This window comes from Thalassophryne amazonica, chromosome 3 (genome assembly GCF_902500255.1).
Source record: "Thalassophryne amazonica chromosome 3, fThaAma1.1, whole genome shotgun sequence".
NCBI lineage: Eukaryota > Metazoa > Chordata > Actinopteri > Batrachoidiformes > Batrachoididae > Thalassophryne > Thalassophryne amazonica.
Genome location: NC_047105.1, coordinates 17,475,194 through 17,491,166, shown reverse-complemented (window position 1 = coordinate 17,491,166; position 15,973 = coordinate 17,475,194). Strand labels below are relative to the sequence as shown.

At 38.8% G+C, this 15,973-nt stretch overlaps 1 protein-coding gene and 1 long non-coding RNA gene across 4 annotated transcripts in view; both read right to left on the bottom strand.

Moving 5' to 3' along the window:
* Window positions 1-2,545: 2,545 nt before the first annotated feature.
* On the bottom strand, window positions 2,546-6,302 carry LOC117506388. Its single transcript, XR_004559450.1, has 2 exons — window positions 6,102-6,302; window positions 2,546-6,071 (listed from the first exon to the last, which is right to left on the bottom strand). It is a non-coding gene; the product is annotated as an uncharacterized LOC117506388 (long non-coding RNA).
* Window positions 6,303-7,947: 1,645 nt separating this feature from the next.
* LOC117506386 (E3 ubiquitin-protein ligase RNF123) overlaps window positions 7,948-15,973 on the bottom strand; it is a 382,695-nt gene continuing 374,669 nt past the window's right edge. For all 3 annotated transcript variants that reach the window (XM_034165893.1, XM_034165894.1, XM_034165895.1), the window contains 2 exons: window positions 15,359-15,444; window positions 7,948-8,091 (listed from right to left, as the gene is read on the bottom strand). In XM_034165893.1, the coding sequence (XP_034021784.1) occupies window positions 7,992-8,091; window positions 15,359-15,444 (186 nt within the window). In that variant the 3' untranslated portion in view covers window positions 7,948-7,991. The remainder of the gene's footprint in view (window positions 8,092-15,358; window positions 15,445-15,973) is intronic.

The following is a 15,973-nucleotide window of genomic DNA, read 5'->3' as shown; positions in this document are numbered from 1 at the left end:
GCCTACCCTCGTATATTCAATTGAATACACTACAAAGACAACATATTTAATGTTAAAACTGATAAACTTTGTTTTTGTTCAAATATTTGCTCATTTTGAAATGGCTGCCTGCAACACGTTTCAAAAAAGCTGGGACAGTGGTATGTTTACCACTGTGTTACATCACCTTTCCTTCTAACAACACTCAATAAGCGTTTGAGAACTGAGGACACTAATTGTTGAAGCTTTGTAGGTGGAATTTTTTCCCATTCTTGCTTGATGTATGACTTCAGTTGTTCAACAGTCCAAGGTCTCCATTGTCGTATTTTGCGCTTCATAATGTGCCACATATTTTCAGTGAGCGACAGGTCTGGACTGCAGACAGGCCAGTCTAGTACCCGCACTCTTTTACTATGAAGCCACGCTGTTGTAACACGTGCAGAATGTGGCTTGGCATTGTTTTGCTGAAATAAGCAGGGACGTCCCTGAAAAAGACGTTACTTGGTTGGCCGCATGTATTGCTCCAAAACCTGGATGTACCTTTCAGCATTGATGGTGCCATCACAAATGTGTAAGATGCCCGTGCCATGGGCATTAACACACCCCCATACCATCACGGATGCTGGCTTTTGAACTTTGCGCTGGTAACAATCTGGATGTTCTTTTTCCTCTTTTGTCCAGAGGACATGACGTCCATGAGTTCCAAAAAGAATTTGAAATGTGGACTCATCAGACCACAGCACATTTTTCCACTTTGTGTCTGTCCATTTCAAATGAGCTCAGGCCCAGAGAAGGTGGCGGTGTTTCTGGATGTTGTTGATATATGGTTTTCGCTTTGCATGGTAGTTTTAACTTGCACTTGTAGCTGTAGTGACGAACTGTGTTAACTGACAGTGGTTTTCTGAAGTGTTCCTGAGCCCACGCGGTAAGATCCTTTACACAATGATGTCAGTTTTAATGCAGTGCCACCTGAGGGATTGAAGGTCACAGGCAATCAATGTTGTTTTTTGCCTTGCCACTTGCATGTAGAAAGTTCTCCAGATTCTCTGAATCTTCTGATTATATGGACTGTAGATGCTGCAATCCCTAAATTCCTTGCAATTGAACTTTGAGAAACATTGTTCTTAAACTGTTGGACTATTTTTCATGCAGTTGTTCACAAAGTGGTGATCCTCAACCCATCTTTGCTTGTGAACAGCTGAGCCTTTTGGGGATGCTCCTTTTATACCCAATCATGACACTTGCCTGTTTCCAATTAGGTGTTCTTTGAACATTCATCAACTTTCCCAGTCTTTTGCTGCCCAGTCCCAACTTTTTTGAAACGTGTTGCAGGCGCCCATTTCAAAATGAGAAAATATTTGCACAAAAACAAAAAAGTCTATCAGTTTGAACATTAAATATCTTGTCTTTGTGGTGTATTCAATTGAATATAGGTTGAAGAGGATTTACAAATCATTGTATTGTTTTTATTTACATTTCACACAACGTCCCAACTTCAATGGAATTGGGGTTGCAGGATCAAAGTTCAACTATCAGATAGAAAGATAATTAAGTTTCCATGTTTGTCTATCCATTGCTGAACTTTGGTCCAGATTAGGGTGTGAAAATCTGCACCTGGAGGACACCTGCCATGCATGTTTTCATGCTAACTTTCCAAGCTCTTAATTGGCTGAGCACACCTAATTTTGGCAAGAGCTGTTGTCTTAAATAAACAGATGATTGCATAAGCTCCACCCTCCTCTATCAGTTTGTGCAGATAGAAATGTTCTGGTAGAACAAACATGCTGTGAATTCTGTCTTTGGTCACACATATAATACATTCAGGTCCAGCCTGCAATGAAAGAAAATATCAAGCAAACTGTTGGTGACACTTAAGATTGAACATCATAAAACATACAAACAGGTATGAAACAGTTTATAGGGAGTTTTGCACATCATGTTTGTTACTTTTTACTTTGCTCCTTTTTTCCTGAATCTATTTCAATTTCAATTTATTTTCATTTATATACCGCCAAATCACAACAAAGTTGCCTCAAGGTGCTTCACACAAGTAAGGTCTAACCTTACTAACCCCCAGAGTAAGCACACAGGCGACAGTGGTAAGGAAAAACTCCCTGTGATGATTTGAGGAAGAATCTTAAGCAGACCAGACTCAAAGGAGTGACCCTCTGCTTGGACCATGCTACAGACACAATTTACAGAAAAATTCACAAAACAAAAATGCAGGAAATGAGGGTACAGAAACAGACACCACACCCATCTCTGGATGGCGCCACACCTTAAACAGAGAGAAAAAAAAAACAATCAGGCATCAGAAAGACATCAAATACAGTATAAATTGTTAGCATTAAGCAACAAGGAAAAACTAAAGAAATATTAAGGTGATCGCCAGCAACTAGCCCTAAGCTTCACTAAAAGACCCAGAATTTAGATAAAGTTGAGGCTGTGGCACACTCTGTTTCCTAATAAAATGAATTAAGCGTTAAAAGCATAGTAACATACTATGCCAATATGCATTCTATCTTTCTTTTAAAATCCCCTTCCCCCCAAAAAAACAGCACACAGCTTAAGATATAAATAATTTAATGCAGTTACACTTTCAATATATATATGTGCACTCTCAATCACGTCAGAGCAATAAAAACTAATATGCCCATCTGTTCCCACCCTATCCCCAAAATCACACACACACACACATATATATATATATTGCTCAATGCAGCTCTCAAACTCCCTTAAACAGCATAAATTAAAGATTGTGTAAAGAAACAGAATAAACTCTGTCACTGCACGCTTTGATAAGTACCGCAGTCACACCAGGTTCCTTATGTCATTTTCACTCCATCATTTGTCACTTTTAACACTGGTGTTACTCTCTTCTGGGCTTTGGATACTGAAACCTTTTTTCTGTAAATTAAACAAGCTGTTGGCTAAATTACTGCAACAGCACTGACTCAAAACAACTTATAAAATCTCTTCAAACAGTTTAAAAAGATGACACCCCCCCACCCCCAATAAATTCAATATCCAGCATTAAAATACATTCACTTCACATGTTACAGACTATGTGAAGGTTAAATTCATTAACATGCTAACGGTTGTAACTTTTCCACATTTAACAGAAGTCAAACGGACAAACGTAATGATCCTTATACATGAAGTGTTCTAGACAGCAGTATCATTACAGCATCTTCTGTGGCCTCCGTAAATCATAAATATTGAGTAAATTAAATGTCGTTTTTAGAATCCACTTGTGTTAGAGCACAAAAAAATTCCACCAATGTTGTCTCATTTATAGCGCGGCTTTCCTCGGATCTGATCTATAATACACAGATCTGCTTACAGTGCAGGACTGACTTCACAAATTAGACATAAACACTGCAATGAAAAGAAAGCATAAGAAATTAGTCTGTGAATATTTGTGAAAAAGATAAACAAATGCATGTTTTCTACACAGAGTTACAAAAACAGTTCAGTGCCATTATTTAAAACAAACAAACAAAAAAAGTGTCAAGAAACAACGGTGTCTCTCCTTACTTAAATAAAATCTGGATTTTTTTTGCATTGAAAAACACCCCACTCCCCCCCAGCACACACACAAAAATTTCAGAATCTATAATTTTAGTATAAAAAAATGGCACATATCTGTTTTTGCAAGTTAAATGAAATCATGTGCAGTTATCTTACATTTGAATATTAGACATGGAACCTTGTGAATATTGTAAAAACAGATTATATACTAAGCAAAGCTTCCAACAAAACACTTTAATGACATGAATGGACATGATATACTTAATATGTAGTATAACTTGGTACAATTAACCTTGGGTTTGCAATGAGTTGAAATAGTTGCGCCAACCAGCATGGCAGGTTTTCTTCTCTTTCAAAGTTGACCGTACCATGGCTAAAATTGGTGCGAAGAATCCTCCATTTAACATGAGCTTTACTCTGGAACACTAATCATTAAATTACGAAGGATAAGCCAACAAGCAAGATGCAAATGCATGTGAACCATTATTGTTCACATTGCAAAAATTAGCATAAGGATTAGTTTGGGGTAACTAAAGAAAAAAAATTTAACTGACTCTACAGTGAATATTGATGGTCCCATTTCAAAGAGTGTTAAATCAACTCTATCAGAGTTGCACTATGATTAAAATACAATTATCTTGATATAATAATATTTGGAGGAGACAATATGGACTCACCACAGAGTCAATTTAACTACAATTTCTGATTACACACTGAAGGTTTCAGCATGCAAAGCTCAACATACCAGCAGTATTTTCACAGATATTTTAAATGTACTACTGCTAGTATATTTGTGGCTCAAACAGAAAAAAGGATAAACATTTATACTCTGTAATCAATCAACCATTTCAAAAATAAAACGTGAGGGGACGCAGCACTGAAACAGTAAAATACAACCTTGGTTTACCTTTTCTTCCTTTTAAAAGTACCTTTTCATTACACACACACACACACACACACACACCTGCTCAAAATAAGTCATATTAATTAGGGGAACATAGTGTTCCTCTAATTATTTTGAGCAGTCATAAACTGTCACAAACTTTTTAAAAAACCTATTAATTCATAGGAAAAAATTCCTTGAACTAATTCCACAGTAACACCTGTCAGGAAAAACCCTAAATATTCATGACAAATGTGATGCCACACACTGCTGGGAAAATAAAAGGGAATTATATGTATGATGCACAGGCTGTAAAAATTCCCGGACAGTGAGGGTTTACGATGTTTATCACCCCTTGATGGCCATCAGGGGCTCAGAACATTAATCCTGCCTCCCTCAAACAAACTGACACACAAAATGTTAAACAATGCTACTTTACATTCATCCAATACCATAAGTTGCTAAAGCTTCTCAGGTTGCTTGCTAATTTACGTTATTAGCCAACGGTACTGTTTTCTTCGCTAAATAAAGTAGAATGATGTGTTTATAACTTTTAGCTATGCACACCCTTCTCACCACTTATACGTATAATTATTCACTGTGCAGAATTTTGTTTGACGTGAGTGCACTGTCTTAATTTACAGTCTTCGGTTTGAGGTTTCAATGACATTTTCACACAATTAGTGCAAACAGAATGAACTCCAGCACCAGATGTTGAAATGAGGTTAAGTAGTAAATCATAAAACTTGGTAATTCTGAGACAAACTTAAAAAAAAAAAAAAAAATCTCATTAATTTACTTAGTGTCAATCAAACAGTTTGTGATGGAGTGTGTTTCTGTACAATTAGCTTGTGTGTATTCCTGTGTTTAAGGAGTCCATACAAATGTTTGATGTGTTGACAGTCTTGTATTGTTTGTTCTGATGGCTGTAGACCTACGATATTCCCTGTGCCAGTAACGGCAGATATGGTTGGTGGATACAGTACAGTGGTGTCTGAGCGTGTTCATGCACAGTGCGTGCGTAGCAACGGTGAGGTACGGGTCCTCTGCAGAGGTAAAGGTGATTCTCAAGGACTGTCCTGTCGCCGACTACTCTTATTTAAGATGTTGGCTCATGTTAAGTCTTAGTATTTGTGAGCCAGAAAAACCACTGCGCAGAGAACACACAGTCATCCTCCCCCATCTCCATTATCGGGTCTTCTCTTACACCCTAATTTATCAACACTTCTCAGACGTTCATAAAGTCTCAGGACTCTTCTTATCAGAAAATGGCTGACAACACCGTTTTGCCACCTCGATTTTTAAGTGCATGCACGTCTGTCGATGTGAGATTCTTATCGACGCGACACGCCGCATGCTCTGTAAGCGGAAACTTTAAATTAAATGCCATTAACTGGGAAAAAGAATCTCGCCAAGACAGAAATGTTAACTCCCCACTCCCCACAAATCGATTTAAAGTGAGAAACAGGTGAAAAAAGGTGTGCAGCGTTGTGTTCTCTGAGTGGGTTTCCTCCCACAGCGCAAAGACATCTAGGTTGGGTGGAGACTAATTTGCCTGTGGTTGAGAATGAGTTTGTTCTCCATGTGACAGACCAGTGCATGCTGGGAATATCGCCAGCTCCAATGACCCTGCATGGAATAAAGGGGTAAAGAAATAAAAAGTAAACAGCGTACGACTCTGCCAAAGCCCCAAACACAATTTAAAGACAATATAAGTTGCACCAGCCAAAAATGCTTCAAAGAGGAAATAACCTTTTTTTCTGTTCTTATCAATTCTTTAATTCGGGGTTTGTTTGTTTGTTTGGTACATTATTGCTTTGTACTTCTATTACTGGCAATTATTCTTTTATTATTGGAGTTTATTTTGTGTTTTGTTTCCTGGCAAAGCCCTACATAAATTATTATTAACAAATGCATGATTTTTTTCGGTACATAAGTTGCACTGGAGTATAAATTGCAGGACCTTTAAAAAAAAAAAAAAAAACATGACTTATACTCTGGAAAATACGGTATTTTTTAAATAAAGTATCTGTACCTCCGAACCACACAAAAACACTGGATGACTTCTATTCTTGGCCAAGGTCAACTTTTTAAGTCACCCTGTTAAAAATTCCTTGATCACTCTAAAGTCATATTACATACTTTAGTTGCACAATGACATGAATCTCATTTGGAAACTTATAAAAGTTGAATAAAGACAAAATTTTGGGTCCTATCTTCCAGTGGTGGACACAGTTCAACTAATCAGCCACCAGCTAATTAACAGCTAACTTTTGATTTAACTGTGAAAACCATAAGCGGATTTCCACTAATTTTTGTTCTGCTAACTTTAAGCCAACTAACATTTTTTTTTTAAAAATAAGCTTTACCCGTAATAAATGTTTGTAAACCCTAAAATCATATGTTTGTTCCTGTCGGCGCTTCAACACTAATCCAATAAAAGAAATTGGTAGATCATGTAAAGTGGGTGACATAGGGGTGGTGGCCAAGTGGTTAATGCGCTTGGCTTAGTGCAGAAGGTTCTGGGTTCAAATACCACCCCTGCCACATTTCTCCATGTAATGTGGAGTTGCGTCAGGAAGGGCATCCGGCATAAAACCTGTGCCAATTCAACATGCAGATCCACCCTGGATTTGCTGTGGCAACCCCGAGTGCAAACAGGAGAGTAGCCGAAGGCACTTACTTACGTAAAGTGGGTGACATGCACTTGTACTTTGGACCGTACCACCATAGAGCCTTAGGATAGGTCCAAGACTGTGTTACCTTGGCAAATCTGCAGAGAATTATTGTGCCAATACACTTGGGCACCTTGTATGATTTACACACTCATTTTGGAAAACGCTTAAAAATACTTCAGTTCCACTGCTTCTAAATGTCTGTTTAATCCATGGCAGGGTCATTCTTAGCCCACAATACATTCTCCAAATTGTCGCCACACACCTCAGCACCAGTCTTTCCATGTTTCACCCAACTCCACTCCACATACATGGTAAAAATTTAATATAATAATCACAGCCACGTATATAATCCAGCAATCAATGACAGAGGGGAAAAAAAAAAGCACCAACTTGTCAGACGTCTTAAAATCTTGACTGCTTTGTCACGACAAACTCAGTATTTTATTTGTGTCCTCACCCACAGCCATCAGTCTCCAAACCAAAAACCACAACCGGTGAAAAGCTCAACTACCGTCAAACCTTTTTAATTCTTTCAGTTCACTCTTCTCTTTAGTAAAGAGAGAGGAAGGTTTACACAGCCACAAAATCTGTTTAAGCCCAATAAATGACCATACACACACACACACACCCACCCACACACACACACACACACACACACACACACACACACACACACACACACACACACACACACACACACACACACAGTACGTGTCCGAACAATCTTTGGGTTGACTAATGTTATGTGGTCTGGGGTTCAGGGTTTGTGTCGGGGTTCTGACGGCCGTATGCAGGTTTTATCAGTTCTTTTTGCAAACTTTCTGATTTTATTTGTTTGACGTCTCAGCAGCTAACGGGTGTTTTTTTTTTTTTTTTTTTAGCTGTGCAGGTGCGTTTAATTTTTGGCTTCTGTTTGTGTGTTAAGAGCTAGCTGGCTTGCTGTAGTCTTCCACACCGGTGATTGTGGCTTTGCAGAAGAAACAGTCCTTGTTGTTCATCAGATGCTGGTTGATGCAGCCTCTGTGCAGAGAAGACAAATGGATAAACCATTAATAATGTGATGCTTATTTGTTTACAGCTCACAAAAGCAAAGACGATAAGGAAAAACCTTGTAAAATCGAAACAGAAACAAAATGACACATAGCAAGCAATCATAAAGATTCCTTTGGGAAGAACTCAGAAGAAAAAATTTTCACACAAAAGCATTGCTGGTTATTTGCTGGACAGGAAACCCACCAAGGTCTACTGTGTCATCTGTCAATATTAATGTTGACATTTTTACTTGGTTTGCCCAAATGCATCATTGGGGATATTAAAGTTTTATCACACATTTAATAGACTGTGTGTGGTTGAAAGTCAGAAAATTTGAGTTCCAACATTCCACTGAATGTGGCATGAAGATTAAACTTGGCACATGTACACACACACACTTCCTTATTTATATTTTTTGCAAGATCTCACATAACAAACTCACAATATTTGCCATGGAATTCCCCGAAATAAATACTTTGCCATCTATGAAATTAGCTGTTATTATGAGATATAACACACAAATTATGGTAAGTAAGTCACACTAGATCCAAAGTAGATTTGCATGCTGATTTGGCACAAGTTTTACACTGGATGCCCTCCTGACACAACTTCACATTACATGAAGAAATGTGGCAGGAGTGGGGTTTTGAAGCGGGAACCTTCTGTATTAAAACCAAGTGCACTAACCACTTGGCCACCACAGAAATTATGGTACTTCATGATAATTAGATTCAACACGAAGTAAATTTTGTCCAAAAAAAAAAAAAAAAAAAAAATCTAATTGGACTACACTCTGAAGTGTTGACGTCTATTTAGTACAAACTACTGTGATAACCAGTAAAGGTAACACATTATGTACTGTATGCAGTGTTTGTGCAGGGGTGCAAAAAAAATGTTATTCTAAGAAATTAAATGATGAATGATAAAAATGCATGAGAACTGAAAAACTGAGGCATGAAAACACAGTAATGTCAAATTAAATGAGGAGCCATAAATACCGTCTTGCCAACAAACAATCCAATAACCTGAGGCTAACAGAAAACGGTAATAAAGGAGAGTGTGACTGAGTCTAGAGGGAAATACGGAGAGGACTGATGGGCAGAGTGATACAGGACGCCCGTGCAGACTGACAGACAAACAGACGGGTGGTAAACAAGCCTGAGTCGTGACGTGAGCGTGATGAGAATCAGCTCAGGTCACCATAGTTTACACCTCATGGCAGCGCTTTCAATCAGCAGCAGAATAATCCAAACAACTGCTGAGCTGGCACGCCAGCTAAGCTGAATCAAGGAACACATGAAATATGCATCGAGATACGAGCCTGACCGAGGCCTGCACTCAGTACCGCAACAATCAGCAGTTACCAAACAGCTGACTCTCAGTTGTACGCACACATTTAGGTGTGCACACATGACACTTTTGACACTGCACTTCAACATAACTGCACGTATTTGTGCATAAAAATATCAATCACAAAGCAAACAAGTCACAGGTCTGAAAATCCATGGTCACTTGTGCAGGATTCTCACTCCTTGTGGGTTCATGCAGCAACTGCTCATGAAAATCTGGTGTACAGTGGATATTTTGGAGTACAGCAAAAAGAAACTCACCATAAATTAAGATTTTCTTTAATTTAAACTTCAACACCTGACCCCCACCCAATCATCATTACAATAATTCTAATTAGGAAGCACATATGTCCCACCTCCCCACTCCCTCGCTGGCTTGCACTCACACTGCAACTCCACGATTGGCCCAACAAGACTTGGGGTATGTCAATCAGAGATTACTAAGATTATGTTTATACAAGGAGGTGAAGTAACATAATACTTATATGAGCCCTGTGACAGACCGGCATCCTGTCAAGGGTGTACCCCGCCTCACGCCCTGCTACTGCTGGGATAGGCTCCAGCCCCCTGTGAACCTTGATTGGAGTAAGCGGGTATAGAAAATGAATGAATGAATCATTGCATAGCCCAGTAAAAGAAAGATTGATACAAATGTTTGAGTGGACAAAGGCCAGACACAAAAAATTTCCAAGGTTCTGCACCTTTTTTTTTTGTTCTTACCTCTGAAAAATGGATTTCTCTCAACATTCGGGTTTTTCTTTCTGTATGTGCTCTGTGCACCAGCATATACTTCTTGCGTGTTTAGCAGAGCAGGTGCTCTGACCACTTCTTGTGCAGACAAAAGAAACGCTTCACACCACACTCACTTGGGATATATATATTTTTTTAATCTACATGCAGTGCATTGTGTACGTGACAAACCAGGTGATCCAAAGATGCACAGTGTGTCTTCCAAACGAGTCTTTATGCACTTTCATACTTGCAATAAACAGCAGAAAACTCTTTTTAAACAACATGAGTCCACACAGATTAATAAAACCTGAGGCAATCTCTGATCATGTGGGCTTTTGTCCCAGTCTACCAAAAGTAAAACAGCCCACCACACCCCTCATTCTCTCCTTGAGGGTGGTGAGCCCACATGGAGGTGACACCATGTTGTTTCTTCAGGTTCAGGGTAAGCCCAACTGAGCCTTATGGTGGTTAACTAAACCACCAGGCACCCCCACCCGGTAAGGTTTCCCCCGACCTTCTCTCTATGGAGGACTTCCAGGCACGCCCAAATGGAAGGAGGCCCCCAAGAAGACCAAGAACATACTGGAGGGATTAAATTTCTGACTGAATGCATATGTGCACATTTTGAGGCAACACCTGCTTCATTTTAGATGTGTCTTCCTAAACATCCGTACTATTTTAACATGACATTTCCAAGCTACATTCTGCACACCATTGCAGATCTGACTTTGACCAGTCTGACCTTTCTGCGGCCCAGACCTGCATCCTTTGCAAACTAAACAAACAAAGGCTTCATACAATTCACACCAGCAGACTTAAATAAAAAACTAGGATTAAATTTCACTTAAAAAAAAAAATTGCTGTTCTGCATGAAAACAATTAAGCGTTGTTAAAAAGTAACATGTATGTTCAGCCCTCTGTTTCAAGGACTGTTTTTATTGAACAGTTTTCCAGAAAACTGCAGCATCCCGGCGCTCATCCATCCACTCTTGTGCCAGACTGCTTGGATAAAAGAGGCATTTAGACAAACATACTGTCAGCTCAAAGTCTCAAGGACACTATCAGAAATGGAATACTGCCGTTTAAAAAAGAAATAGAATAAATCTCTTCCAAAAGCCTCTCAAGAAACCAGGTTCAACAGTGCTACAATCCTGTGCTTTTTACTGAAAAAGAAATAATAATAAAAGTCATCTAATCTTATCTAAAAATTATATCACGTGAATCGAATATATTTTCATAAAATCCTTCTGACAGTTTCCTGTTTTAATAATTCTGAAAAGGTGTTAAATAACTAATATTTAAACATAAATATAAATTGCTCAAATATGTGGCCAATTTCTACCTTTAAAGATACGTAATTTTTTCAGGGGTATTCTGCATTTTATCCAAAAATCAGGTTGTATTTAACCATTTTTGAAATCATGTTATTATTAAACGTTTACACGTGCCCATGTTGGTATTGTCAAATACCACACAGGGGAACTACAAAGAACGCTTGCTCTTATTTTGAAATGAGATTTTTAACATGACAATGGATTTGTTCATTTAGTTAAAAGAGAAAAAGTATTTGATTTTGCTGGTCATTTCAAGTATGCCTTCCTCTTAACCTACTGGAGGAAAACATTTCTTTTTAAATGACATTTTAATCAAAATGCTATAGTGCCTACAACCTCAGTGCAATGCTCTGTTACTATAGTGATAATAATAGCAATATATATATACTGAAATTTATATTTGAGAGATTTAAAAAGCCACAAAGAAAGCACTGCATTGATTTCTAACTAGTGGAAAAGATACTGTCTAGTACTCAGCCTGAAATTCGAATAAATTAACAATATCAGTTACCACAGAATTTAGCTCACTGAAAGTTTCGTGGCCACTTCACTGTGTGACAAAGTAAAGGAACGTCTATCAATTTAAAGCAATACTTTAAACGTTTAGTGGCACAAGTCAAGTCTGGGTTTATCTACTACAACCCCTGGCAAAAATTATGGAATCACCGGCCTCGGAGGATGTTCATTCAGTTGTTTAATTTTGTAGAAAAAAAGCAGATCACAGACATGACACAAAACTAAAGTCATTTCAAATGGCAACTTTCTGGGTTTAAGAAACACTATAAGAAATCAAGGAAAAAAATTGTTGTAGTCAGTAACGCTACTTTTTTAGACCAAGCAGAGGGAAAAAAATATGGAATCACTCAATTCTGAGGAAAAAATTATGGAACCATGAAAAACAAATGAACGCTCCAACACATCACTAGTATTTTGTTGCACCACCTCTGGCTTTTATAACAGCTTGCAGTCTCTGAGGCATGGACTTAATGAGTGACAAACAGTACTCTTCATCAATCTGGCTCCAACTTTCTCTGATTGCTGTTGCCAGATCAGCTTTGCAGGTTGGAGCCTTGTCATGGACCATTTTCTTCAACTTCCACCAAAGATTTTCAATTGGATTAAGATCCGGACTATTTGCAGGCCATGACATTGACCCTATGTGTCTTTTTGCAAGGAATGTTTTCACAGTTTTTGCTCTATGGCAAGATGCATTATCATCTTGAAAAATGATTTCATCATCCCCAAACATCCTTTCAATTGATGGGATAAGAAAAGTGTCCAAAATATCAACGTAAACTTGTGCATTTATTGATGATGTAATGACAGCCATCTCCCTAGTGCCTTTACCTGACATGCAGCCCCATATCATCAATGACTGTGGAAATTGACATGTTCTCTTCAGGCAGTCGTCTTTATAAATCTCATTGGAACGGCACCAAACAAAAGTTCCAGCATCATCACCTTGCCCAATGCAGATTCGAGATTCATCACTGAATATGACTTTCATCCTGTCATCCACAGTCCACGATTGCTTTTCCTTAGCCCATTGTAACCTTGTTTTTTTTCTGTTTAGGTGTTAATGATGGCTTTCGTTTAGCTTTTATGTATGTACATCCCATTTCCTTTAGGCGGTTTCTTACAGTTCGGTCACAGACGTTGACTCCAGTTTCCCCCCATTCGTTCCTCATTTGTTTTGTTGTGCATTTTCGATTTTTGAGACATATTGCTTTAAGTTTTCTGTCTTGACGCTTTGATGTCTTCCTTGGTCTACCAGTATGTTTGCCTTTAACAATCTTCCCATGTTGTTTGTATTTGGTCCAGAGTTTAGACACAGCTGACTGTGAACAACCAACATCTTTTGCAACATTGCGTGATGATTTACCCTCTTTTAAGAGTTTGATAATCCTCTCCTTTGTTTCAATTGACATCTCTCGTGTTGGAGCCATGATTCATGTCAGTCCACTTGGTGCAACAGCTCTCCAAGGTGTGATCACTCCTTTTTAGATGCAGACTAACGAGCAGATCTGATTTGATGCAGGTGTTAGTTTTGGGGATGAAAATTTACAGGGTGATTCCATAATTTTTTCCTCAGAATTGAGTGATTCCATATTTTTTTCCCTCTGCTTGGTCTACAAAAATAACCGTTACTGACTGCCACAATTGTTTTTTCCTGATTTCTTATAGTGTTTCTTAAAGCCAGAAAGTTGCCATTTGAAATGACTTTAGTTTTGTGTCATGTCTGTGATCTGCTTTTTTTCTACAAAATTAAACAACTGAATGAACATCCTCCGAGGCCGGCGATTCCATAATTTTTGTCCCGGGGTTGTACTATGAGCAACACGTTTGTTGTCGTGTCTCACAGCAGCCTGTTTTCAAAGTTCTTGAAATGGACCAATATCTCCACCTGCTGGATAGTTACCATAAATGCAGGTACAATACAATTTTGCCAACAACTCTAGTATTATATTATTTGTGACAAAATTAATGTCATTAAAACCAACATAAAGTCAGTTCAGGCCTGGAGGCACGCACTCACAGAGCGAGTCGTTGCATCAACCACACTATGGAATTGCCCTGGGACCGGGATCGTAATCAGTCCATCCCTGCCTCCCCAAAGCAGCCATCATTCTGCTGCAGCTAGGTGACACGTGTGTCCCCTTAACCTCTTCCAACTGCTGGGAACATCGGCACTGATACACCTGTGTGCTGGTTCATTCTCAGGGAAACACGCCACATGGACATGCCATCACTGATGTTCTCTTACAGTGCAAATACTTCTGCGCATTTGATTCTCTCAAAGTAACCATTCTGTGCACACACAGTAATTTCAGTGGCACTCAAGGATCTTCCCAAGAGACCCAAATCATCACTTCAGGTCCCAGGTGAACAATCCAGGTCTCAAAACCATACACTGCAACAAATTTCTGTAGTTATTAGTCAAAAAAGAATAAATGCCTACTGTAGAACCTGTATTTAGATGCTGTAGATTTGCAAAGCATCATGATCAAAATCCACTGGCAGATTAATTCTAAATGCATCACTGGAAAGGGCTGTTGAAAAGGATAATTATGCCTCAATGCCTGTAGGGGGAGGCCAAGATCAAATCTTACATGATGTTGATTTCAAATAATGGTAAAAACAGTCATCTGATATTTCACACAAAATATACCACAACAGAGCAAAAAAAAAAAAAAAGTGATAGCAGATTGGACAGACACTATGTTCTTGCTGAAGGTGAGTGTTTTTTATTATCAATGTAGTAATTAAGCAGTTTATTGTTGTCACAGAAACAAATACCATGAGTAACACTTTTATTTTTAAGAAAGTACTGGAATGAGGAGCTATATGAGGTGCAGAAAAAAAAACAATATATGAACACTTAGTATGAGATTAAAACAGGTCTAACTTTTTGTGTTTTTGTAGGATAATTTTTGATGTGTTCTTTGTAGTTTTTGAGAGGTTCTAGAAACCACAATGGGTCAAATCACATCTCATTACATATACTTCCTAATTTACAGTATAAATGAGAAAATATCAAAAATGTCTGTTGCTTGTTGGGTTGGATGGTGGGTGGCTGACAGAGGCGATGCTAAGCCTGATCATCGTGCCAACAAGACAATCTTTGGGGAAACACTAGGACCATTGGCTCTTGATGGGACATGGCTCCCCGTATCTGCTCTAAAGCCTCAGACCCCCTTGCATTAAGTAGGCACTGTGCTGGAGAATGACAGGAATGAAATGTGTGTGCATAGTTTGACCGAATTAAACAACGTTTGCACGTGTGGGAATGTGTGGGCCATTTGTGCGTTTTTGTGTATGGGGGCTTGTATGTGGACTCACTTGCATGACTTGTGGGAGCAGGGCTTGAAGATGGCAGAGATGGATTGAGCGTAGCAGATAGGGCAGAGGTCTTCTTCACTGGTTGGCTAGGAGCAAAACAAAAACAGGTCACTTTGGAAGAGTTTGGAAGAACTATTTCACCTCTGAGATCATTCGCTATTTATAACTCTGACACGTCACCTCTCCCCCTCAGAGAAGGGCCTGCTTCCACTGTTAACATACTCCGAACATACAGCGGGAATACATGTCTGAAGAACTCTGCCTCACAACTACCACAAAAGCTTTTCCTATTTGCATTTTTAGCCCCAGTGCATGATGGGATTTCTGTGTCAACACAAACATTGCCAGGGGAACACACTGCTCGAGGATGTCATCACAGTTGCAGTCCTTTTCCCTGTTTGTCTGCACTTTTCATCCCATCTGTTCATCTTTTTCCACTCTGCAACCTTTAGTCACTCTGTATCAGCTCTCCCTCCTTACTACTCTACTTAGTCATTCATTTCATCCTCCTCTTTTTTTGCCACCTCTGACAACCTTCTATTTGGCACTCAATAAGTTCTTCACTTTGTTCTTGTTCCAGTAACGTGACACGTTGAAAACGACTGACCTTTTCAT